The 25,937-nt window shown below is 39.2% G+C and overlaps 1 protein-coding gene across 5 annotated transcripts in view; it reads left to right on the top strand.

Annotated features, from left to right (window-relative positions):
* LOC136856766 (probable phospholipid-transporting ATPase IIB) overlaps positions 1–25,937 on the top strand; it is a 407,253-nt gene that overhangs the window by 324,487 nt on the left and 56,829 nt on the right. For all 5 annotated transcript variants that reach the window (XM_067134860.2, XM_067134861.2, XM_067134862.2 and 2 more), the window contains 2 exons: positions 5,901–6,141; positions 19,297–19,463. In XM_067134860.2, coding sequence (XP_066990961.2) covers positions 5,901–6,141; positions 19,297–19,463 — 408 coding nt within the window. The remainder of the gene's footprint in view (positions 1–5,900; positions 6,142–19,296; positions 19,464–25,937) is intronic.

Here is a 25,937-nt window from a genome sequence, read left to right as displayed (position 1 = left end):
CAAGTCCTCAAAGGCAGCTTGCTGAGAAGAACCCCACTGAAACTTAACCCCCTTGTGATGAAGTGAGTTAAGAGGGGCAGCGCAGTTAGCGAAATTAGGGATAAACTTTCAAAAAAACTGACCGTTCCGACAAAGCGGGCAACACATTTAACATCCGTAGGTGGTCTAAATTCATGAATGGCCCAGCATCGGGATTGATCGACGGATACACCACTCAGTGAAACAATATGCCCGAGAAATGACATCTGGCACCTAGCAAAGGATACCTTGGACAACTTGACCGTAAGACCAGCTTTACGGAGCCGCAACAGAACTTCTTTGATGTGCTGGATGGAGATGATGCCCTAAGGTCTCTGAGTAGATAACGATGTCGTCCAAATAATGGTAGACGTAACTGAACTCGATATCCGAAAATAGATGATCAAGGAGCATGGTAAGCACCGCGGTGCCTGTCGAAATTCCAAATGTCACACGACAAAATTCGTAAAGGTTCCAGTCAGTAGCAAAAGCTGTCAAATGACGAGATTCCTCGGCTAAAGTGATTTGGTAATAAGCCTGATTCAAATCCTAAACTGTGAAGTACCTGGCCCTTTTAAACTAAGAAAAACAAGAGTGCAAATCCAGAAGCAGAACAGATTGTAACACGATCTTCTTATTTAAAACCCTATAATCAAGAACAGGTCGAAACCCGCCTTGAGGTTTGGGCACCAGAAGAATAGGAGAGGAGTAGGCCGAAGTAGAAGGACATATGATCCCATCCTCGAGCACTTTATTAATAATCTCTTTCAATGCCTGGATTTTAGGAGGCGAGAGATGATCACGTGGAATTTTTACAGGGATGGAATAAGTGATGTTGATCTTATACTCGAGGACATTAGTCACTCCTAATTTTTTCGAAAAAACATCAGGGAACGCATCACAAATACCCCTAATGCACTCGGCCTGATCCTTGGGTGAATGGCTAAGATCGGGCACCGACTCGTTCTGAGAGGGCGACACCAATGAACAGACGCACAATTACGCATATGGAAAGGAATGTTCACAAGGTCCGAAAATTTGAACCAGCAGAGAATATTCTGCGTATCTAATATAAGCCCGGAATGTGCAAGAAAGTTATATCCAAAAATGACAGGACAGGACAAATTTTTAGCAACACTTCCAAGTAAAAGTGGAAATACGGATTTTACTCTTAACCACACCTGCAATTTCAGTTTTGGAGAAATTAGCAGAAACACATGAAAAGGAAACCGGCTCCATATTAGGAAATTTACAAATGGCTTTATGTGAAGAGAAACAGGATTCATTTACAAGAGAAACCACACTTCCCGAGTCCAAGAGGGCTGTGACCGGTTCATTATTAACTTCTATGATAATAAAAGGGGGCAAAACCCTTAACATCAGATATTTTCAAACACTCTGGCAGGCAAGTAGAGAAGGCTGATCAGAGGAGACTGAATTTTGACGATTATTAGAAGCAACTGGGTTGATGGCTCCAGCTGATACAGACTCCCTGTCTAGTCAGCTGTTTCCCGGAATTTTAGATCAACGTCTCGCAGTGTGACCCATTAACCCACACCGAAAAGAAACAATATGAGTAGACCCAAGGTTACGTTTCGTGCTAGAACCGGCACTAGGCTATGACATACTAGAGGATAGAAAAGGACACTAGTTACATAAATGGTCCGGAGACCCACAGCCATAGCACTTTCTCAAAGGAACGGGTTTCCCAGAAGTAGGATGATTCGTTGCCTTAACAGGGGAATTACGGGGCTGAACCACAAAACTCAAACAGGATCGATAAAGCGGAGAAATGCCTTCTACCATAGTAGACACCATTTGCTCCTTGGTATAACGTAGAGAAAAAATATGGGTGTAGAACTTAATATCAGAAATAAAATCCGACAAGCCTTTGTCTAGGCGCTGTACTCTAAGTAAAATTTTTGAATTAAGGAATTGAAGGCATGAGCGGGGATAAGATAAGTTAACAAATTAGCATTAAAATCATGTAAGGAAGATTGTCCAACTAGGAGCTATCTATCTTATCAGAAAGCACACCAGTAGTGTAAAGATAGTTAATTTGCAAAATCTGAACATCGTGATCCTGAAATTCGACTAGGAAACAGAGAAATGCAACAACTTCATTCGCTGAATTTACTGAGTAACAAGGAGCATCTTTTAACATTAAACTTAGTGGGTGTGGCAAATTAGAAAAACCTGGATTATGAAGCAATAGACTAGGCTGTTGATCATTTCGCTGAGCCTCCCGGACGTCATTTAATGGAAGAAAAGGCTGAGGGGCTAGCTGCCCATTTAACTCCACACTATCAGTCAACTTATTTAATTCTAGTTCAACTTGGGTACCCCTGCTTAGATCTAGTTGTAATCGTAGCCAAATATGAAATCTATTTTTTCCACCAAGACAGAGGTTTCCGATCTTAAGGCCTCGACTTGATTCTTAAGGTTGTCTTTAAGCTAGGGTAAGCAAATCTTCAGTTTGGTGTAAGTAATGGTTCAAGCAACCTTGAACCCTTTTCAACTGGTGAATAGAAGCTATATCGCTTTCTAAAAAATCCATCACCGACACAATCTCCATTAAATTTGCCTGAATCAAGGACACCGCATCACTGACCTCGCCATCTGTATAACGGGGCACAGAAATAGGTTTACCTAAATTAGCTCTAGGTATTTTCTCATCGCTTTTAACCGTCCCCTTAGATCCTAAATTCCTAATGAGCAACTAGTACAGTAGCTCCTTCCATAAGGATCCTCAATATGGCACGTCTTGAGTTGCCATGATGTTGACTAAGAAAAACAATTTTCAACAGCAGAGAAAGAATTTCCAGAGTGCAAACAGAGAGTTAACTTAAAAACAAGGAAAGTGCTCAGTCCAGACCAATTCAACCACGCTCTGCTACTACTTTGTACCGTGCTATCTGGATAGAGTAGGAAAGAAGTGTGCGGGCTGTGTTCTGGACAGAGAAAGCACAACATAGGGGTAGTACATTAACTTTATTTCAAGCTATTTCCCCTTTGGGGCATTCCCTTCTCTTTCAAATAGTATGAAAGTGCAACATTGAGGAAAAATATTAAACATATTATTTAAAGAGTAGCTTTCAGCTATATTTATGTAACATAGGAAGGGAGTAAACCCAGACAGATTAATGCAGCTTACGGCTTCTGTTTAAAACTCTTAACATGAAACTTGTTATTAATAATTTGTTTAGAACCATCCAATTCAGGAAAACTCATAACATGTATCACAAATAAGCTAAGTAATAGGAATTTACACTTAACAATATTTTAAACTACAAGAAAAAAATATGAAAGAGGAAAACGATCGAAAGCACAAGGTTCCCAAACACGCAAAACCACCTAAGAACATGAGCAAACGGAAATCCAGAATGCTCTGGGACTTTACATCAATGAGGCTGGTCATGGCCAGAGATAATACTTTTTTTTTTTCTTTTTTTTTTTTCAAGTTTGCTTGCCGACTCTAAGCGGCCTAGAATCAAATACAGTTATATAACCCAACTATTGGTAAAAGCCCGGATACCACCACAACACAGCTGTCTAATAAAATTTGGCAGATTACAAACCACGCGGCCGAGGGCCAATTAAACAGTGGCTGTGCCATACTACCTATGAGTTAATAATTAACTTGCCAAGAGAGCGACATCCAATTTGAAAGATAGTGACTACATAAGCAACAAGGTATTTACCAAGGGTACTCGTGTACTGCAATTACATTATTTAAGAACCTCACATAACAAGTCAGAATAATCCTCCCTTCACCTCCTTATCAACAGAGAGGTTGACTTTCAAAACCTTATCTCCATGCCCCAGTGGTGAAGAGTTCAAGCCTCAGACGGGCGAGCCCGCAGTAGATCACAGCAAAATACTGTTAGTAAGTACCGGCGATCCAAAGACCCCTGCCGAGGCGAGAGGCACAACATATATAGGAGGGGAGAACGGCCCTGATTGGTGAGCAAGGAAGGCGGGGCACGTCTCCATGGAGGCAGGCAGTGAGTGCATCACGAAGGCCAAGCTTTGTGATGCACAACTCACAATTGAAAACATACATGGCATACATAAATGAAGATGCTGAAATACACTGGCAAAAATATGGAATCCCAACACCAAGGAGTTGTGCTAGATAAATGAAATTCGGGAAGTGTGTTTGCACATCTGAAAGATGATGTCCATTCATATTTACATGCTAATCTATGAAGAGTGTTGCTAGTACTGCCACTTTGACCTTGCAAAGCAAATTGACTTTAAATACATGCCGTATACTTCTTAATAGTTAGTCGTCATCCGGTGTTGATGTTGTGAGGTAGGTAAGAGTCTAACATGCCTGTAAGGAGACTAAGAAGGCAGTATCAACAGCTTGCTGAGTTTGAACAAGGCCAGGTAATAGGGCTGCAAGGAGGTGGGTGTTCTTTCTGTGATATTTCAGAAAGACTTGGCAGGAATGTATTCACAATGCATCGGTGTTGGCAACAATGGTTATTGAAAGGCATTGTCTCAAGAAGACCGGAGTCCATCCGCACATGGGGCACTGTTGAGAGTGGAGACCGCTGTATTCGCCACATGGCTGTGGCGGATTGTACTGCATCTTCAGCTGCCATTAGTTGCACCAAAGTGCAAAGCGAACTGTAAGAAATTGATTACTTGACGTACAGTTCTGAGCCAGACGTCCTGTAGCATTCTTACCACTAATTTGCAAGTTCAGTGGTATCAAGCTAGAGCTCATTGGAGGGCAGAGTGGAGATATGTTGTGTTTTCAGGTGAGAGCCATTTCTATCTTAGTGCTAACGATGACCGTAGGTTGGTAAGGCAGAGGCCAGGTGAGCGCTTGGAACCAAGATGTCTGCTGTGTTGACACACTGGATATACACCGGGATGGTCTAGGGAGCAATTTCCTTTGACAGCAGGAGAACTCTCATTATTATCCCAAGAACCTTGACAGCGGATTTGCACATCAGACTGGAGATTGAACCGGTTGTGCTGCCATTCATTCACAGTATCAAGGAGGTGATTTTCAACAGGATAATGCTCATTCTCATACCGCTGCTGTCACCCAATGTGCTCTACAGAGTGTCAACCACTTGCCTTGGCCTTCAAGATCACCAGACCTTTCACCATTGAGTACGTTTGGGACATTATCGGATGACAAATCCTCTATCATCCAATTCCAGCATTAACCGTTGCTGATTTGACTGACCATGTGCAACAAGCATGGAACTCCATCCTACAAAATGACATACAGCACCTGTAAGACATGATGCATTCTTGATTGCATTCTTGCATTCAAAATCATGGCAAATACAGCAGTTATTAATTTACCAACATGTTACATGACTTCTCATGCATACTTGAACCTTTCACCTGGAAACTTTAATCAAATAAATTTGTTAACTAGACAGTTGCTTAGCGTAAATTGCATTAATCTAAACTAATGCCTTCTCGGTGTTGGGATTTCAATTTCCATCAGTGTACATCAGCCTCATGTCAGTAGATTTAGCAGCTCATAAAATAACTCCTGCCGGACTAAATTCTGGCACCTCACCATCTCCGAGAACCGTAAAAGTGAGACGTAAAAACCAATAACTTTATTATTATTATTATTATTATTATTATTATTATTATTATTATTATTATTATTATTATTATTATTATTATTATTATTATTATTATGTGTTTGAGTCATCGGTCCACAGACTGGTTTGATACAGCTCTCCATGCCACCCTAACTTGTGCTAACCTCTTCCTTTCTCTGTCTTTTTAGGTGGTGCAACTCATTCTGTCTTTCTAGTGTTAACAAATTTATGAGTGTATACTGAGTCTTACTTCTTTGGGATGCAGTATTCCTAAATAAAATGATCCTTGTTTGCTGTCAGGAATTGGTCTGGCAGGTCGTGAAGGACTACAGGCTTCCTTGGCTGCAGATTTCTCAGTGTCTCAATTTAGTCACCTAGCACGTTTGCTGCTTGTTCATGGCCGTCGAAGCTACAAACGTTCAGCATCACTTAGTCAGTTTGTGATTCACAGAGGCCTCATCATATCTACAATGCAAGCTGTCTTCTCTTCTGTGTTTTACTTCTCCTCAGTCCCATTGTATCAAGGCTTCCTTATGGTTGGGTATGTTGTAATCTCTACTATTGTTAATTAGCTTACTTTATTGCTTTTATAACAAAATGGGATAATTGACAAGCAAGCAAGCAAATAGATGTTCATTGTTATTGAAAAATATTGTTCATTTTGAACAGCAGAAAAGTTTGAATATTACAAAAGATGTTCATAATGTGTGGGGAGCTCAGTATTAGTACTATTATAAGTGTAGTTTTTCTGGATTGATATACATTGGTTGCTGCTGTTTTGAAACTTGGTCATCTTTGATATACACAGAGACTGGTGTCCTGGATTTTACAGCATTTTCTTGTTAAGTGTGAAAATTATGGTGCTGTGAAGAATTAGTGTTAGTTGGTATGGATATTTATAAAATTCATTAATCTTTGAAAAATGAAGTTTCCTTTTGCAATGAATATTTTAAGTTGTGAAATTTTCTATTTTATATCTATATTGACTATGAAACCACACCTGGGCGACTGGAGTGGGACATTGATGATGATGATGATGATGATGATTGACAATGACGAAGAACTTTGCGTGGTAAGAAGAACTTTGTGTGCTAACCTTCTGCTACCTTTAGGACCTTTTTTTTTTTGAAATGGACTAATTTTTGAGTGACACCTAGTTTAGGTAAAAAGAACTTCCAGTACATCACAAGATATGGTCGGGGGGCTAAGGAGAACAAGGATTGGTTATTTTCTGACAGAAAAATAAAACCAAAGAGAACTAATGGATGTAACCACAGTACCAGGAGAAGCATTTGATGGAGATTATAGACTGCTGTTGGCGAAGGTGAAGATAAGAAAGTGTACCATCAAGGATGGTATTAGTGACCAGAGGATAAAAACATGGAAACTGAAAGAATCAGAGGCTAAACAGAACATTTATGAAGAGATGAAACAGGGTATTCCTGCAAATGACATTGGCCCTTTGGATGAAGAGTGGATGCACTTCAAAGAAGTATTTGATTTGTCATACTGGCAGAAAATACCTGCAGTTGAACATCAGGCAGTAAGAAAGAGTAAGATCTCTCTTCATGGAATGAGAAGGTGAAGAAGTCAGTGAAAAAAGAAACTGGCATGGAAGAAGTGGATGACAAACAAGGCATTGGAAAGTAGAAATCATCAGTAGAGAAATGAAGAAACAGAGCCGAAAGATTGTAAATGAAGAAAAGCATAAGTTGGAGAAGGTTTACAGACCATTTAGAAGAAGATGCAAAAGGAAACGAGAAGCTGCTATATATAGATAACATAGCCAAAAAACCTTGAATCATGAACCAATGGAAGTCACGGGCAAGGTGAATACACAAACTTCTAATAGAGCAACTGACAGAGTTTCAGATTCAGGTGTCAAAACGGACATTTTCCAATATGCAAATCTATATATATAAAATAAGAGTTTTGTCTGTACATTGCTCAGAATTTGAAAATAATGGTATTTCTGTATCGGTCATGTCCATAGTAACAAGAAAATGCACTTTTTACTTTTCCGTAATTTCTGTCTGTCTGTCTGTCTGTATGTATGTATGTATGTACACGCATCACGAGAAAACGGTTGAAGATAATTTAATGAAAATCGGTATGTGAAGTCAGGGTATGAGCCTCTACAATCTAGGCTATAAATCATTTTACTCGCGCTGAGTGAAATGGTACTTTAGGGGAAGGCCTAAAATTGAATTCTCAACTATTTATGCTATTAGTGGTTTAATGAAAATCGGTATGTGAAGTCGGGGGATGAGCCTCTATAATCTAGGCTATAAAACATTTTACTCACGCTGACTGAAATGGTAGTTTAGGGGAAGGCCTAAAATTGAATTCTCAACTATTTATGCTATTAGTGGTCGTATTTTAAAGAAAATGGGTATGCAAAGTTGGGGAATAATTTGCTACAATCTAGGCTGTCAATGATAGTATTCACGCTGAGAAAAATGGTAGTTTAGGGGAAAGCCTAAAATTTAATTCTCAAATATTGTTGTTATTAGTAGTCCTGTCGTGACGAAAATCGGTATGCAAAGTCAGGAAATAAGTCGCTATAGTCTAGGCTGTAAATTATTTTATTCACGCTGAGTGAAATGGTAGTTTAGGGGAAGGCCTAAAATGTAATTCTTAAATATTTATTAGAGGTGTAATCGATGAATGCTACATAACTAAGGTTATACAGTATTAAATTTCCTATTATTCATGTCTTATACATTGTTACCTCACCGGCTATGATCACAAAGATATTCATGAATTTGGAGTTTTGTTACTACAGTAAGTCCATATCAGCGCCGAGTAACGAGAAAATGGGTAAACAGTATTTAATGAAAATCGGTATGTAAAGTCGGAGAATAAGAAACTACAGTTCATGGTATAAAATATTTTACAAATCACAGAGTCGAAAGAAAACTAAATGTGTAGGCCTACAATATAGAAAGCTCATAACATTGATCAACAATAACATTACATTGACCATTGTTTGTCGTGATGTGCTTTGTGTCTTCTGTTGCCCCTCATCTCCGGTAGATAGGATTACTGCTGGGTACAGAGTATTTTTTATTTGATTTACGTCGCACCGACATAGATAGGTTTTATGGCGACGATGGGATAGGAAAGTGCTAGGAGTGCCTTAGGCTTTAATTAAGGTACAGGCCCAGCATTTGACTGGTGTGAAAGTGGGAAACCACGGAATACCATCTTCAGCACTGCCGACAATGGGGTTCGAATGCACTAGCTCTCGGATGCAAGCTCACTGCTGAGCACCGCTAACCACACGGTCAACTCGCCCTGTCGTACAGAGTGTAACAGCCTGCCTGAATATTGATGGGAAGTAACTGGGGAGTTAGATAACGTTCTTCTTTAGCATGCCATTCCCCTGGTTTATAAATTTTCTGATACTACTGGTACGTAACACGATCATCATAGCATTTGGGCTATTCAATCCCTACTCTGAGGCACTGATTGGAATGAACAGTGTGCATATTTAGCGGAATAATGGCAGATGAGTGTTCATGGCAATCTGCGACCTGGTCATCCCAGCTCTGGAACTTTGGACTATTAGATTGGCACCGCAATCTAACCGCAGCACTGTTCATTAAAAGTGATAAAACGTGCGGCTTTCCATTTGATCGAGTATTTTATATGATAGCATTGCTTTTAATCGCTACATTCATACTTACATTTTTGTAATGACCTATGTTGATTTCAGTTAGGAAAACCACAAAGTCAGTCTTTTTGAGAATCCCGTAGCGAAGCACGGGTACATCAGCTAGTAGAAGAATAAGATACTGATCCTGGTATCGATGTTGTACTGGCTAGCATGTTGCCCCATGCTAAGATCAAGGCCAACTATGTTTATGTGTGTACAACAGAATATTAATTTATTGTGCAGTGATAAGCTACCACTCTACGGAGTGTTCGAGGACAGATGGAAGTAGCCGCAACATTTAGCAGACGTAAACTCTGGTTCGGATGATTTCAGTAAAATTTTAATCAATTGATGATATTTTTAGGTAATAGACAAAGCTGACATTTTAATATGATTGTAAATAGAATAGTGTAGTTTTGAGTGTATGACACATATTATATATCAATTAAGACATGTTTTAGAATGACTATGCTGTACAGGTTACAAGAGGACATGTTAAGAGATATTTGGTAGGTCCAAGAGATATTTGGTAGTTTGAGAAAACTGCTAAGGAAGGGACATTAAAGTCCTCGAAACATGTACAGTGCATTATGTGATAATGAATAAATAATTAATTAAATAACTCTTAAGTATTGACAAGGCTGATTTCAAATATCAAAATGTATTTATTGGAGTCGAGGTTGTAGTCAATACGGACCATTAGAAATTCAAACCACAATGGTTAAGTTAATAAACTCAAACTCATTTCCCTCATAATAAAGGAGTTTTCGCCAGGAACATACTAGTGCTATTGGTTCTAACTCGTTCCAGGTGTTCGCCACCCACCCAATAACATCCGATGGGTTAATTTTCTTTAAGTTCTGCATAAGACCTTGACACTCATCGTTTGCAGAAAGAAGGAAGGTTAACAGCCTGCGCCTATACCTTCTCTTGGGACTAACTAAAACTCCTTGGTCCATTGGCTGGTAAAAACATTGCTCATATGTCCCCATTTTTAACTCTTCAGTGTCTGAGTGCGAAGACGCATTGTCCAAAATCAGAATAGCCTTTCTTGGCTGGTTTTTATATTATAAAAACTGCTCAACTGATGGAACAAATACTTCATGGAACCATTCTTTGAAAATTGCATAGCTCATCCAGGTTTCGGTACCAAACTGAAAGTTGATCCCTTTCAATGTGCTTAAATGATTTTGCTATGAGACCAAGTTTTAATTTGTGCCCACCTATTGCATTATTGCATTCTAGGATTGTTACCCTCTCCTTACTCCTTTTTAAACCTGGGGCTGACTATTCTTCCTTGAAAGCAAGACTTTTCGCTGGTAACAGTTTATAATTTAACCCTGCTTCATCACAGTTATACAATTGCTGTCCCGTCAAACCTTCAACTTCGATAAATTTCTGAAAGTTTTCCTTAAACTGAGACGTACCCTCCTTGTCCCCAGATAGTTTTTCCCCACAATTACTAAGCTGCCGGACTTCATAGCGTTTCTTCCAGCGATCAAGCCAGCTAGTGCTTTGCGACAAATTTAGGATCGTTGTCTTTTTTAAATTCTTCATAAAATTCCAAGGCCTTCTCTTGCAAGATTTGCCCACTAATTGGCATGCCCTTCTCTCTTGGTTGGCAAAACCAAATTTAAAGTGCTTCATTTACCTCATTAAAGTCACTTTCCTTCATACTTTTCCTTCAATGTTTCTGTACACATTCTCTTAACACACCATGATTCGATTTCCATCCACTTCTTCTTCCACTCTCCTATCATACTTTTGCCAGTTCCCAAGTTCTTAGCCACTGCACTGACACTTTCTCCCTCATCTAATCTCTTTAATGCCCGTAACTTTTGCTCCGTAGACAAGTTCACTTGTTTTCTTTTAACAGAAGATGCCATCGCAGAGTACTGTCCAGCACCCACAAAATTTGAAACAGCCTTGAACAATACAGTACGCACAGTCACTCACATCGAGTTGCACAACGTGGTTAAGGAATCGACTAACCCTGGTAAAGACAAGTAGAATGAATGGCTGAGCGCGCACCAGTGCCAGACACGTGGTGAGGAGTGGAAGTGTGACGCGAGACAAAGGAATGCGCGACCTTGAACGAATGTGTGTGTGTAGAGTTTTTTTTGCCTGCCAGGGTGTGGCAGAGTTATCCGGACTGCCGGGTTATTGAGTGCCAAGTTTTCAGGACTCAACTGTATTTGTACGTACTGGTTTTAGTGAAGGTCTTATTACCAGTAATGAGCTCCCGAAGTACCTCACCCCATCTCATTGTGGTCATATACTTTGTCTTCATGCCATTTACCCTCAGCCTAGCTTTTAACGCTATCTGATTTAATTCAACAAACGAACATTTCACATCCCCCGATGTTCTTCCCAGCAAGGCAACATCATCTGCATACGCATGACACTGGACATTCCTATTGAACCATGTTCCTTCTGCTTCACTCTGATGTTGGACAAAACTGCACATTGTACCTTTGTCATTTATGGTGATGTTACGGATAAGACTCTCCAATACCAAGTTAAACATTACACAGGAGAGGGTCTCGCCTTTCCTCAGGCCTTGGTTGACAACGAACTCGCGTGAGTACTCTTGCTGTACTTTTACTTTACACTTGGTGTTGGTAAGTGTCATACATACTAGTCCAAAGCTCTTCTTAGGCACTCCAAGCTAATCCAAGGTTTCATACGAAAAGCTCCTCTTAATGCTATCATATGCTTTTTGAAAGTTGATGTACGGTTGAGAGACTGGTACATTAAATTCATAGCATTTCTCCAGGACACAGAGAATAGTAAAGATTTGGTCCGTGGTTGAGCGGTTCGTTCTGAAGCATAATGTGAAAACCTACAACCTGTTTTCCAGTCATTGACCGGGTCAGGGATGTAATGAATGAAGCATATATAGGCTCTTATTACAATAGGGTCGCCACTCCCAAGGTGATTTATTAATGAGTGATAAATGCCATGAAATGGTAATGGAGAGTGTTGCTGGAATGAAAGATGACAGGGCAAACCGGGGTACCCGGAGAAAAACCTGTCCCGCCTCCGCTTTGTCCAGCACAAATCTCACTTGGAGTGACCGAGATTTGAACCACGGTATCCAGCGGTGATAGGCCGACGCACTGCCGTCTGAGCCACGGAGACTCTCTGAAGCATAATAGATAAGTAAAATTAAAAATCCACCTTTTCAATACTAATATTAAACTAAATAAGTTATAACATTTACTTGGAACTAGTTTCGATGCTGGTGAGCGTCATCTTCAGCCGATTGAAGATATCTGTACCGCCAAGCAGTTTTCTGTTAGGTCACCTATTGTTGGAGATTTACTGTCCCTATAATACTCAAAAACTGTTCGATGAAGCAAGTTCCAAGTGAAATTGTCTATTTTACCTAATTTAAATTTCTGCTTCCGAAATTTCTTTTTAGTGGGTGTTTCATAGGTATTGATATCACAGATTTTAACTATCTTTTTCTATTTTTTTTTCATCATAGTCTGGCTTTATGGCTAAATGGTTAGCGTGCTGGCCTTTGGTCACAGGGGTCCCGGGTTCGGTTCCCTTCAGGGTCGGGAATTTTAACCATAATTGGTTAATTCCCCTGGCACAGGGACTGGATGTATGTGTCATCTTCATCATCATTTCATTCTCATCATGACCCACAGGTCGCCCATGGGTGTCAAATCAAAAGACCTGCATCTGGCAAGCCGAAGTCCTCCCGGCACCATAGTAATACAGATTACTGTTGCTTCAGATGCTGAATTACTAAAATTTTTACCATTTATAACACTACCATTTCCTAAAACACCTCGTAAGAAATTTTTATTGTTCCTCACCAACATCATGGTTTGTTTTTGTAATTTAATACCTCTGCCAATCACATTTTTGTAACTTTTCGTTGGAGTTCTTGGCGGAAGAGGAGAAGGAGAAGAAGAAGGAGGAGGAGATTCAGGCAGCTGATTTAATTCCGCTTCATTACATTGTGATTCTTGATTTACCCACGGCCAGAAGAAGACCGGCATATTGCTGTTCTTACATTAAACTGTTAAGTAATAAATATTACAGATATCACTTATTCCATATGTTACTATTAATAATGATCACTAGGTCACTGCACTGCACTTGACATGACAAGAAGAAAGAGTCAAGACTGAAGAGAGTGGTTTGGCAATCTCTCTGCACCAAGCAAGGATCACTTGAAGCTCATTAACTCAGCAGGGTGCAGGGTGGGATTGACAGCTGGGTTCCAGCTCGCTTCCAAGAACTGAGGCTGTCATGTTTTGTCCCCAACTATACCAACCTTAACACACAATTATAATGCATGCCCCCCAACTTTCCATGGACAAATTCTGAAAAAATACACAGATATTATTTGCATATATACTCTAAAGGGTCATTGTTTTTTGTATTTCTGGGGGTTTATTTGTCTTGTAAGCATTGATGAGCATTGTTAACATGTTCACCTCTTAGGGAATGGACACATTATTAATATTTGAAATCTGGATTTCAATACAGGTCAGATATACCTGTAAATAACTACAAATTAGAAATAGTAGGCTGTTCTTAACCCTCCAGTTGGCGCGCCTTAAGAAATTAACGTTAAAAATTAAATAATTGAAAAAGAGTTTCAACCTATTCAATACATAAGAGAAAGAAATGTAGTGATTACATTCTTATTTAATAGTAACTATGAATGGGACCGGTTTCGACCCTAGTCCAGGTCATCGTCAGCCATAAAAACATGTAAAACAATCCATATGAAAAAGAAAAAGATTAAGTGAACTCTGGATCGGTATAAGATGAAACATAAATTAACGATGGGGTTAGAAATTGTGAGTCACTTAAAAGAAAACAGTACGTAATATTAAGAATGGTAGTATGGCACACGCAAAGATAGGTGAAGTCTCACAATGTTTATGAATATTGGAGAACGGTCAAATGGGTCAGTTTCCACACTCTGTCAGGCACAAAGTCACAACACTATCAAACAACATATGAAGATCATAAATAACTTGAAGTCGCAGACAAATAGATTTGTAGAAGCAAACTGCCAGCTCACGGTGATCAGCGCGGCACATTCAAGGTCTCGCTGTGGTCTCGAACGCCAAAGTAGAATGGAGAATATCTACTTTGGCGTTCGAGACCGCAGCGCATGACCTTGAATGTGCCGCGCTGATCACCGTGAGCTGGCGGTTTGCTTCTACAAATCTATTCGTCTGCGACTTCAAGTTATTTATGATCTTCATATGTTGTTTGATAGTGTTGTGACTTTGTGCCTGACAGAGTGTGGAAACTGACCCATTTGACCGTTCTCCAATATTCATAAACATTGTGAGACTTCACCTATCTTTGCGTGTGCCATACTACCATTCTTAATATTACGTACTGTTTTCTTTTAAGTGACTCTCAATTTCTACCCCCATCGTTAATTTATGTTTCATCTTATACCGATCCAGAGTTCACTTAATCTTTTTCTTTTTCATATGCATTGTTTTACATGTTTTTATGGCTGACGATGACCTGGACCAGGGTCGAAAACGGTCCCATTCATAGTTACTATTAAATAAGAATGTAATCACTACATTTCTTTCTCTTATGTATTGAATAGGTTGAACCTCTTTTTCAATTATTTAATTTTTAACGTTAATACTTTCAATACGGAACAATGAAATTTTTATCCTTAAGAAATTACACGAACAGGCATGCACCACATGGAGTACGTCTCCTACAAAATGTCATTTAAATGCACATTTTTGGGTATGATCAAGGGATGTACAGAAATTACTAGTTTTCAAAATGAAAATGTGAAGACATTGTCGTGAAGATACGTTGCCAACTCATAACTGAAGTAATAGTTGTCAGTGGTAACGTTTCGGTTAAAATTTTATATGGAAACAGCCAAACTTTGTACAGTGTCAAATGGTTTCTTGAACATCACAAAAGGACCTGGTTTCTGAATACTGCAATACAGCTCATATAAGATATGTAATATGTTTTGTTGTCACACAGGGCATATATTTTATGCCATATTTGGCCATTTTGTTCGACATATACCGCACAAAACACTGGCGCCCTCAAAATCCTTTGAGCATTTAGTCTACTGTGACAAAGTTGCTATGCAAATAATTCATTTGAAACTTATTGAGGAAGCTTATATGCAATTCCCTAATAAATACTAACTTATCACATTGTCATTCTTGATGAGTATGCACGTTATCAAGTGCTAACATCAAAAAACGAAACTACTTGAGACTGTATACAGCTCTTAGGATAGGCATACCAGTACCGTCTACTTTCCGTTGTGCTTCAGTGTTAGTGTCTCCCAGACCGCCAATGTACATGGACTATGATTTTATGTATTGTACTCTTTTTATGTGCCTTTTCATCCTTCATTCTCTGTTTTGAAAAGTGTATGCTAAATATTTATTGTATGTCTCAACACTGGTTGTACTGTACATATTACCGTATTTACTCATGTATTAGACTTCCCTTGGCTTTTCGAGACGAGGAAAATGAAAAAAATAAATCTTGCATACAAGACCCCCAACGTAATTCGTCAGCAGAGAACGATGATTCCACTTCGAAGCGGGTACAAGCCTTATACAGCTCTGATGGCAAAACACAAATTTGTTAATGGTTTCGTCCATACGACCCACGCAATGAAAGCGTGTGTCGAACTCATGCGGTACATCTGTGTTTTGTAGTTAAGAAATATCCACCTCTGTAGCATAGGCCTACTGCAGCTCTGATGACGTCACACAAATAGGTGAATAGTTTCGTGTACAACCCGCGCATTGCAAGCACGCATCAGTCATGTATATATGTCTGTGTTTTGTAGTTAAGAATGTCCGCTGTTGTCAGGGTTAGCACAATTAGCTGCAGTTAAGAATGTCCGCTGTTGTCAGGGTTAGCACAATTAGCTGCCGTTCTCGCAAGCCTGAGTTTGATTCCCCGTACCGTATTGTCAGAGATTTACGAATGGCAGGAAGGTTGATTTGCAGTAAAAATGGTACATGCAACTCCCTTCCACTGGGGGCCTGTCTAAAAAAGAGCTGCACCACCTTGGGATGAGGAAACAAGTTTACTTTAGTTAAGAAATATTCACGGTTGTTGCTAGGCCTATTGACATAGGCAGGCAAGATCATTAACATTAACCCCGTGAAGGTCACGGCGCAATATATTGCGTGTAGCAGTAAGTGCTGCTGTGGTTACGGTGCAATATATTGCCTGTCAGAATTTGAAGTGATATATCTTTGTCTTTGGTCAACGATTGAATAACGGATAGCTCCTGACATCTGTTGGCTATTTTCTGAAGTCGTTAGGTTATTGTTATCACCACGGGGAGCACTGGAAATGAAATGTTTTTAAGCGGATGTCTTCAGCATTAGCGAGTCAATTGCAGACAGTTGAAAATGGCTGCGCCAAGTCGAGGTGACTTGCTTACAAGCGACGATACAGTTCGTGAAATTCTTATGAATGATGTAAGTGATTGTTCAGTATTTGAAGACAGTGATTAAGACGATGTAGGAGGTATATCTGGAAATAATTCAAGTGGTGAAGGCTTAAATGAAAGTGAGGATGAGGTCTTACAACACCACGTCTGAGGTGAACGAAGGTAAATAAAATCGAATGATACAAGAAATTGTTTTTCCATTTCTTGGAAGTGATAATACTGAATTGCTTCTTTATTGAGAGGATTCTGAAATGAGACAAGAGGTTACTGAAATCGTTTCAACTGGAAGTTGTTCGTTCGCTAACTGAAGCAGGGCCACCAAGAACTTCATCTATGCCTGGTGGTCGTCCGTCCGTCTAGCGGGGTTAATCCAACAAGGCTTACTCACCGACATTTTCTTTCCCATATCCCCCCAAACGAACCAGAAAGAAGACCACCTTCAAGAGTGTGCCATGTGTGTGCTCGCACATCAAAAAGGGAGAAAAGGAACACAAGGACTATCTACCATTGTAAGGAGTGCAACAAAACTCTTTGCCCTGTACCTTGTTTTGAGGATTATCATACCAGAAAACTTTACTAAAAATTATGTTTCACAATTTTTTGCTTAAACTAGTTGTTTGATGTCTTGTTAACATACTGTGTTAAATTTATTTGTTTCATTAAAATATAATGCCTCTTGAGGGATGTTTTACAAACATGTGCAAAAACCTAAATTTTGGGCTGTGCATTGGGCTAAGAAACCCGACTCTCAAAGGGTTAACAAAGTGATCGTTTAATATCTCATAACTCAGGCCAATATAGGGTCTTTTGGGAGAGAAGTAGGTGTAAAACGTGACAAAAACAATCCAATCACAATTGTTTTACTCGTCAATGTACCTAACAAATAATAATCATATTGATTTTTAATGTCCCTACTTTCAACGATTTTTGGAGACGCCAAACAAAATATACTAGGGTATGCATTAAAAAATAGAAGACAACGAACGTACGAAATTAAATATAATGAAAATAAAATGGCAAGTTTATGTCCAAGTCTTTATCTAAATAAAATCTGAAATCATCTCCGTAGTTGTCAGGTTCACCTCCTCCCGAATCCACTGACTGATCCGTATGACTATTTTCTTCTTCCTCCACCACAACTTTGTGTCCATGATCGTCGTCCTCGTCTTCACGGATTTCGGGTTGAAGATCTGGATCGTCATCGGAAAACTCTAGAAGGACTTGGGATATGTCCTTCACGATTTCCAATCTTTCAGCCCTTTCAGAAGAAATAGACAAGTAATAACTTTTGAATGTCTGTTTGGATCAAGAAACAGTTCACGAACAGAACAAAAGGAATCTCCTATATTTACAGTAATGAAATCAATCTGAAACTTATTTGTCGATATGTAAACTAATGTTGGAACATTCACAGCGAGAAGAGTTGTATGAATAACACTTCCTTCGCAACAGATGAGCTGCACAAACTATAAAACAAGCGCACACGGAGCGAGCATGTCTTACACCAAGTGTGAAAGAAACTGTTACGGGTGCGAGCATGCGCTTCACTCAGTGCAGCATCACGGTAGTTATCAACTTCCACAGCCCATGACAAGAGGCAGAAAAACGCTTAGTTCAGTTGAAACCTAGTGGTGTTATAATGAACATAGCATACCTTGGCTTCCCCCCCCCCCCCCCGTGGCACAACATTCCTGGAAGGGCCTTGGCCTACCAAGCGACTGCTGCTCAGCCCGAAGGCTTACAGATTACGAGGTGTTGTGTGGTCAGCACGACGTATCCCCTCGGCCGTTAGTCTTGGCTTTCTTGACCGGTTCCGTTATCTCACCGTCAGATAGCTCTTCAATTGTAATCACGTAGGCTGAGTGGACCTCGAACCAGCCCTCAGATCCAGGTAAGAATCCCTGGCCTGGCCAGGAATTGAACCCGGGGCCTCCGGGTAAGAGGCAAGCACGCTACCCCTACACCACGGGGCCGGTACCTTAGCTTCCAAGGCGGGAAATAACTGTGTTCATCAGCAAAGTGAAAACAAACTGATTTGATGCACTGAGTGGGGATGCGTGCCCACCGGAGGGTTAAGATTATTTATGTTGAGATACCCAATAAACTGTATGATGCTAAACAATTAAAGCATGAACAGTGATGAGTAACTTTAGGAAACAAAATATTTTGATTCGACTAAGTGTGATATTTATGAATTAATATAGGTGTCATTATTTACCTGAACATCGATGATTGCAGACAATATACAGTAGGTGTCATTGTTCATCTTTTTGAAAGTACTTTCAGTGACATTAGTTTCACCAAAATAGGAGTGTACATTTTTGGTAGTTTTCCTTGTAAGCTCAACTTGGTAGACTTGGTGGTATTTGAAGGTTTTCTAATACATCCTCGTGTCGGTAGATTTATTGGTAGATAAAAGAACTCCTGCAGGACCAAATTCCAGCACCTTGATGTCTCTTCTTAGTAGTTAGTGGGATGTAAAACTAGTAACATTATTATTTTAAAGAACTATTTATCAGGAGCTAATTTAATGAGTTAAAAAATTTTGAAAAATGATTTCATTATATCTAATTTTCTGTGGAATTTTGCAGGTATGCTACTCTGTATACCATGTTCCCCGTCTTCTCTCTGGTATTAGACAAAGATGTATCTGGGAAAATAGCTCTCACATATCCTGAATTGTACAAAGAATTGAGCAAAGGACGGTCCTTATCATTCAAAACGTTTTTTATGTGGGTCCTCATCAGTATTTATCAAGGTAAGTACACACTTCCATTTTGAAATTCAGAATTTTCATTATTCTGTTACCTTTCAATGTTACAGCTGTAACCCATTCAGATTGATTTTCAGATTGCATGTATAGGACAGGGTTTTGCAAATGTCTTGTTTCAGTGGCCCCCTCAGCATATTGCATGTATGTCCAAGGACCCCCTAGTTACAGGACATATTATTTATTAGCGTATGACAAGGAAATTATATACATAATATACAATATATATACAATAACAAAAACATTGATTCACTTCAGGCATTAGTGTTATATCTGAATGTCCAACTTTTCAATCCACTGTAGTGCTTTCGCTGTTGGAGATAGGAAGTCTTCCAAACTACCTGGATAAGCCCGCAGTTGACACTCGCTTACAATGTGGGGAATAGTCTGGCGAGGGGCTCCAAGTCACATTCTGGAGATGGTACAAAGTTCCACTTGTAGAGAGAATCTCTGCGCCTTCCATGACCTGTCCTGATCCTGTTCAGTCTGGACCAAGTTGCACGTGATAGTTGGGATCCATTTGCAATATTTTTCCCTCTGAAGATGTTATGCAGGGGCACGTTGGGAGAGTTATTCCAGTGGCCTTTCCACTCCTCCAAAGCATTGAAGTTGGTGGACGTCTTCAGAGCAGCATCACAAAGGGATGGATGTCGTGATTTCAGTCTTTTGAGACTAAGAGCTGGTATGTCATTTAGAACAGGTAGCAGAGGATTCTTGCAGATCTTGTTGTACTCTCGAACAAGAGCTCTGGATCTTCGTAAGTCAGGTGGCATTATTCCTGACAACAGAGGGAGCCAGTGAACTGGAGTTGATCTGATGGTGCCAGGTATAAGACGCATGCTGGTATTCAATTGTGGGTCAATATACTTTGTATACGGACTATTAATCCACACTGGAGCACAGTAGTCAGCAGCAGAGAAAACCAGTGCTAAGGCTGAAGAGCGTAGCTTCTGAATAATATTGTTTCGGGTTTTCAATTTCTTCGACAAGTTCAAAAGATGTTGTTTGAATGATAATGTCCGGTCCAAGGTAACACAGAGATATTTTGGATACCTATTGTGATTAAGTACTCGATTGGAGAAGGTAATATTTAGTTTTAAGTTAGCGAGTCGGTTACTCAAATGGAAACAAGAAACCTCTGTTTTGGCTGTACTGGGTTTGAGTCTCCATTTCCTGAAATATTCTGCCAGTGTGGATAAGTCCTGAGTCAAAATGTCTTCAGTTTTCTTGTAGGTTACGTGCTTGGAGAAGTGAGAGAGGCAAGAGAACTCAAACTTGCCGAGTCCTTAAGTTTACTGGGAAGTCCGTATTTTACACTAATGCAATCATTTTTGCTAGTGTAATATTTTAACTTTAATTCTCCAATTAATGGAAATTCTACCAACATTTCTTTTTAGACAGAGTGTGATCTGCAATAATACCTTGATATTTTTATTGGCCCCGTGCAAATGTTTTCATATTTTTGTTGTCTGGTGTTTTTCACACCTTTCAGTGCACTGTTGTTATTTTATAATCCCAGCAGAAAAGGCTTTCATATTTGTTTTCTCATGTTTTTCACACCTTTTAATATTCTCCTCTCATCTTTAGAAATGGTAGATATACTGTAGTTTTCATTTTCCTGCAGATACACGATGTAAAATGCCGTCATGTTGGAAAAATCGTATTTAGTGTTCCCATATCTTTGTTGGATAGTTTTTATTTGTGTATTCAGTAGTAAGTTTTCTCGCTTAACATATTCTGTTTCCTTGTCCCCTGCAGGAATGTCTTAATGAGGTTTTACTGACCAGTATTTGTATTACTGAAAAAATTAATTTATAACTAAATTGTATTTTATACAAGTTAAGGTGCATATAATAATCATGTGTACACCGAGCTCGATGGCTGCAGCCGCTTAAGTGTGACCAGTATCCAGTATTTAGGAGATAGTGGGTTCAAACTCCACTGTCGGCAGCCCTGAAAATGGTTTTCCATGGTTTACCATTTTCACACCAGGGAAATGCTGGGGCTGTACCTTACTTAAGGCCACGTCCGCTTCCTTCCCACTCCTAGCACTATCCTGTCCCATCGTCGCCATAAGACCTATCTGTGTTAGTGCGACGGAAAGCAACTTGTAAAAAAAAAAAAAAAAAAAAATCGTGTGTATACATCAAAATAATTACATTAGTCCAGTAATTAAAAATCGCAATAATTCGGCAAACGTTTCTCCAGTCTGAAAATAAAAATGAACTTATTATGTTAATTATCATTAATTGGAGCATTAAAGTTAACCTTAGCCAAGCGTTACACATCTTAATCTGGAACCCGTCTACTCCCGCTTGAGCAATAGACGTGTTTATCCAGAATTTTGAATTACGCGCTTTTGCGACTGTATGTTTCCTCTTAGGGATGAAATATTAGCTGATAGATGCCAGCAGTGTATAGACAGGGCCTTTATTTAGGCTAAACGCAGGGATTTGAGATTTTAAAAAAGAAGGTGTTTGTTCCGAAGCATGGTTTCCAGCTGGTGTACTTCATATAAGTTTCTTGATATTGCGAAAGTCAGCGTTTTGCCTTTTCTAGACGTTATGTCATAGAAATATCTTCTAAACGAGAGTGAAATAGACTCACAATTATTAAATAGTGATTATGAATATCCGGAAATGAATGAGTGAGAAAGCAAGGAAAGTGAAATCGTTGCAAGTGAGTGCTAAAATAACTAAGTGACAGAGCAGACACTGATGATGCTCTGCGGGCTGTGTTGTCTGTAAGGCCCAAAAAGTAAGAAAAGAGACTATTTATTATTGTAATACATGCACAGCAAAGCCATTCTTATACCCTGGTACGTGCTTTCAAATGTATCACACAAGTGAAAGTTTTTAAACTGTCAGGGAATACTCAACATCATGTGTGTAAAATTGTATCATTAATACTAGTTAGATTGTAACTGTACAAGTTTATTAGTGAATTTGCCAGTTCAATATTTATAGCAGTAGTCATAGTGAATTATGAAGTAGGGTAAAAAGTGAATTACAGCTCAGTTGTTTGGTGATCTTAATCGAGACTACTTTGTGTTGTGCCTTGTACCATTTTTGCACTAAAACCAGCAGTTAAAGATATATTTTTTCAAGATTATATGGATACCTACAAACTGACCTCCTGAAATCAGGTATGAATTACTTCATAAACGTTAGAGTAGTTACATATTTGCATTTTCATGTGTGTTAAGAATTAAAAAATATTTTTCTGTGTCAAAAATTTCATTTTCAGGTTCCGTATTGAATTGAGATTTACATTCAAAATCATCAGCCTAGGAAGTCTTACTTTGTCTTACTTCCTAGACTGATGATGGCATACCCGATTGCTGAAACTGGTCCCAAATAAAATGAATATGTGATAATTTTATAATTATCACAATTTCTTGTATTGAATAGGTGAATCCCCATACCTAACAATTTTGAATATACAGAATATTTTTGCAAAAAATAATTACGCTCACAAGCAAAATCTTATCCGCTTGGCAAGGGTTAAAATATTACACTAGCAAAGATGATTGCATTAGTGTGAAATACGTACTTCCCGGTAAACAGTTTACTCAAAATCTTCTGTGTCACTCTCGCTGGTTTCGGTATCTGATGTGCCATCCTCACCGCTGATCATACCAGTATCAGAGTCTTCGTCACATTGCCAGACTTTGTCATCTTTGGATCATCTAGAGCAAGCTCTCTGAGACTAGTTCAGGTGGTATAAGGTCCCAACTCTTCACTGCCCACAAGCATAATAAGTCTAAGGATGGATGCCTAATATTTCCAGTGGGCGTCGGTGTACTGATTGCCACTTATCATCCACTCTTCGATGTAAACAGTCATTAAATGGTTTTAAAATACCATATATATCCAGCGGCTGCAAAGTAAACGTTAGGCCACTGGGAATGACTACCTGTTGTATCTTATTTTCATTGAGAAGTTGCTTCACTTTGTTCACGAAGTGACCTCGGAAACAATCTAAAATAGCAGAGCTGGCTGTTTCAGTAGTGCACAATCCAACCCTTCGGTTTTCCTCGTACATGAATTCCAGGGGAAACTGTATTTGCTTAGGCATCATTTTCCTATTGAAAATTAAGTAAGATGGCAACTTTCTTCCGTCAGCTGTAATCGCAAACATTACCGTGCATCATAATTTCTCACTATCTCTGGTGTTCATAAATACACTCCGTGAACCTTTCAGCACAATAGTGCTGTTGCAAGACATGTCAAGAAATACTGGAACCTGATCAGAATTACCTATTTGGGAAAATAAGCATTAAGTTTTCTGGTGTAAACGTAAGACAAATCTGTGAATATTTGCAATCTTGTCCATGTAATCAGCAGGCAATCTTTGACACAGTGTTGTTTTCCTTCGCACCGGCAGATTATGTCGTCGTATGAACCTCAAAGCCCACCCACGACTCGCCTTAAACTGAGTTTGGGAACATCGTGTGCTACCTCCCGTGCCTTCATTTGTAACATTTCATACGATACACTGCAGCCATTGTTATGTATTTCATTGACGTACACAAACACTTCATCAGTTTTCAGACACTTCTCTGTTTCCCGACATCTAGACGCACATCTAGAATAGTTTGTGTTTTTTGTTTCTATAATTATCCATAATTACAAATATATGCTTCACTTGTTAATGTGATGCTATGTAAAATACTGCTTGTAACTGTTCAGTATTATTGTATTCAGAAACAGAGTATTTCTATAAATATCCCCCCAAAAACTTCAATTCTTATGCACATATATCTACAGTAATCAGATTAAAAACACACACACCCTGTACATTCCAGAGCAGTCGATACTTCTGCAAGAGTACCTAATAAACATGAAACAGGAAAAACCTCGCCACAACATGGAGATATCCAGTAGAGGTGAAGTACAAGGGTTGCATGTAGGGGTGTACCTACTCGTAAATTTCCCAGTACCGGAACGTTTTATTATATATTATAGTTGACCACAAGAAAATGACAGTGTTATGAAAAAAGGAATGCATTAATTCTGATGTTTACCATTGATAAAAGCAAATATTAACTTTTCTTCCATGAATTAGATTCTCAGTGACTCATTTTGTCGCCGTTTGCCTGCGTCCTCCAATACCAGTGCACCCTTGGTTGGAAGGCTTTGAAAGCCATACTAGAAAATACATGTGTGATGCCAGTAATTCCCGGCAACATCACTGGTGTACAAATTGTACACAGTCTCACGAGCACATTGTCAAACAACCAATAATCCATGCGTCGTATGTATATCGGTATTACAGTAGAAGTCCGCTATAGCGAGTATGGCATATAACGAGAACTCCGTTATATATACGACTTTTTCTGTCCCGTCACAATTCCTATATGAAACTGTGTATCGTCCTTCGGTTACAGCGAGAACCCTACCACTGGCGCATCCGTTATTACGAGCGATTAAGCGCGCGCGATTTTTCCCGTTACCGATATTTATGCACCCCAGCGATGATCTTGCATGCTATCGATTACCTTCGGCATCTTTTCCTCGCTATGTGCACTAGCAATTTCTCTCGTTGAGATTCGAAGGCGATGTCAGAGTCGATTAGTAATATCCGTCGACAGCTGTTCCGTAAAGAAAATTCGAAATGAAAGAGAACATATTTTCGTAATAAATGCGTAAATAACGTGTCCGATAACGGTTGTTAACTCGTTAAAAATTAAGGCTGACTAAACGACCGCTTAATTTTGAGGCTAAATACTGCAGTTAAGTAAGAATGGGATACACCTCGAGATATGGCAGAGTGCTTAATTGATTTCAGAGGTTAGTTTATATTTTGTCGCGTCTGGTTAAATTACGGAAAGGCTATTATGAAAATGTATAGCGAGAAAGGTATAATTTCTCTACTGGCGCTTGAAGTGTGTTTTCATCGTACGTATAGTACGGTTAAGTTAGGATTTGTGACGCTGTTTGAATAAGAAAACCGAAACGTTTGCAAAAAAAAAATGCGATCGATCATCTTCGGTACGGTATAGTTTACTCACTTCGTGTATTTGCGAGCTCTCTCGTTTACATTCAAAGGCGACGTTGGAGTTGATCAGTAATACCCATCGACTGCTGTTCTCTAAAGAAAATTCGAAATGAAAAAGGATATCACGTTTTCGTAATAAATGCGTAAATAACGTGGCCGATAGCAGTTGTTAGCTCGTTAAAAATAAAGACTGAAGTAAACGATATCTTCACTTTATTGTTATATATACGGAAATTAAGTAAGAATGTGATACACCTCAAGCTATGGCAGAGTACATCACTGATTTCAGATGATATTTCATATCTTCCCGCGTCTAGTTACGGCTATTTACACGTACATTTTTCGCGAGAAGGTTATTTCTTTACATGCGTTTCAGGTATGTTTTCATGATAGGCTACATATACGGTTAGGTTAGGTGACGCTGTTTGAAGAAGAAAGCTGAGGTGTTTGCCACAGAAATCT

Source organism: Anabrus simplex, chromosome 1, assembly GCF_040414725.1.
Source record: "Anabrus simplex isolate iqAnaSimp1 chromosome 1, ASM4041472v1, whole genome shotgun sequence".
Classification (NCBI taxonomy): Eukaryota; Metazoa; Arthropoda; class Insecta; order Orthoptera; family Tettigoniidae; genus Anabrus; species Anabrus simplex.
Note: the sequence above shows the minus strand (reverse complement) of the source record. Positions and strands in the feature narration are given on the sequence as shown.